Consider the following 888-nt stretch of genomic DNA (forward strand, 5'->3'; position numbering starts at 1 on the left):
GGAAAAGAAAAAAAAAAAAAAAAAAAAAAAAAAAAAAAAAAAAAAAAAAAAAAAGTAGTAATTTAACACAGGAGAAAAGAAGAAAAGGAGAACTTACCTCAATATTTTCTTCCCCAAATTTCTCCACAGCTTTCTCTTCAGAAAGGCCACAAGCACCATATTCCAAAGGAGTAAATACAGTTGTTGGAACATTTTCATAATCACACTGTTACAAAACAGAAGTAAAAAGTTACAATAGGCGAAATTATAACTTAAAAAAAAGTATACTTCCAAAAGGTTCAAAATTGAGAGAGGAAAACAGATAATACATTTCTACCAAAAGTACGTGAAGCCCTGATCCCAGATATTAATCTACTACATTGAGAACCATTAACTATGTGAAAAGTTTTAGTGGAAGTTTGAAGTCTGATAAGACTGATGATGAAAAACAGATTCAGGGGGCTTCTCAACCCATCTACCAACTGATGTTACCAACAATGGCTTACTTTCTCTCCCCTTAATAAAGCAGCCCAAAACAATCCTAGTGTACCCATTGCTGATAGTCCTGATATTATCGGTGACAAACATTAATGGACTTCTTTGGAACATCAATTAGGTAAAACATATTAAGAACCATAAAAGCATTTTATATTTTTGGCCCAATAATCTTACTTTTAGAAATCTGTAAGATTATAGATATTATTATAATGTAACATATAATTACTAAAATTATATTAAAATATATAATACCAATATAATAACAATAATTTCATATATAGAACAGGCTACATGTATTTTTTTTTTTTTTTTTAATGACTGGTAAGGGGATCCTAGCCCTTGACTTGGTATTATCAGCACCACACTCTCCCAAGTGAGCTAACCGGCCATCCCTATATAGGGATCCAAACC

The 888-nt window shown here is 31.1% G+C and overlaps 1 protein-coding gene across 1 annotated transcript in view; it reads right to left on the minus strand.

Annotated features, from left to right (window-relative positions):
- Positions 1–888, minus strand: part of TXNRD1 (thioredoxin reductase 1) — a gene marked incomplete at its 3' end in the record, with an annotated part of 84,068 nt that overhangs the window by 12,277 nt on the left and 70,903 nt on the right. The window contains exon 14 of the mRNA XM_008570287.1: positions 98–205. Coding sequence (XP_008568509.1) covers positions 98–205 — 108 coding nt within the window. The remainder of the gene's footprint in view (positions 1–97; positions 206–888) is intronic.

This window comes from Galeopterus variegatus, unplaced genomic scaffold (assembly GCF_000696425.1).
Source record: "Galeopterus variegatus unplaced genomic scaffold, G_variegatus-3.0.2 Scaffold588, whole genome shotgun sequence".
Lineage (NCBI taxonomy): Eukaryota > Metazoa > Chordata > Mammalia > Dermoptera > Cynocephalidae > Galeopterus > Galeopterus variegatus.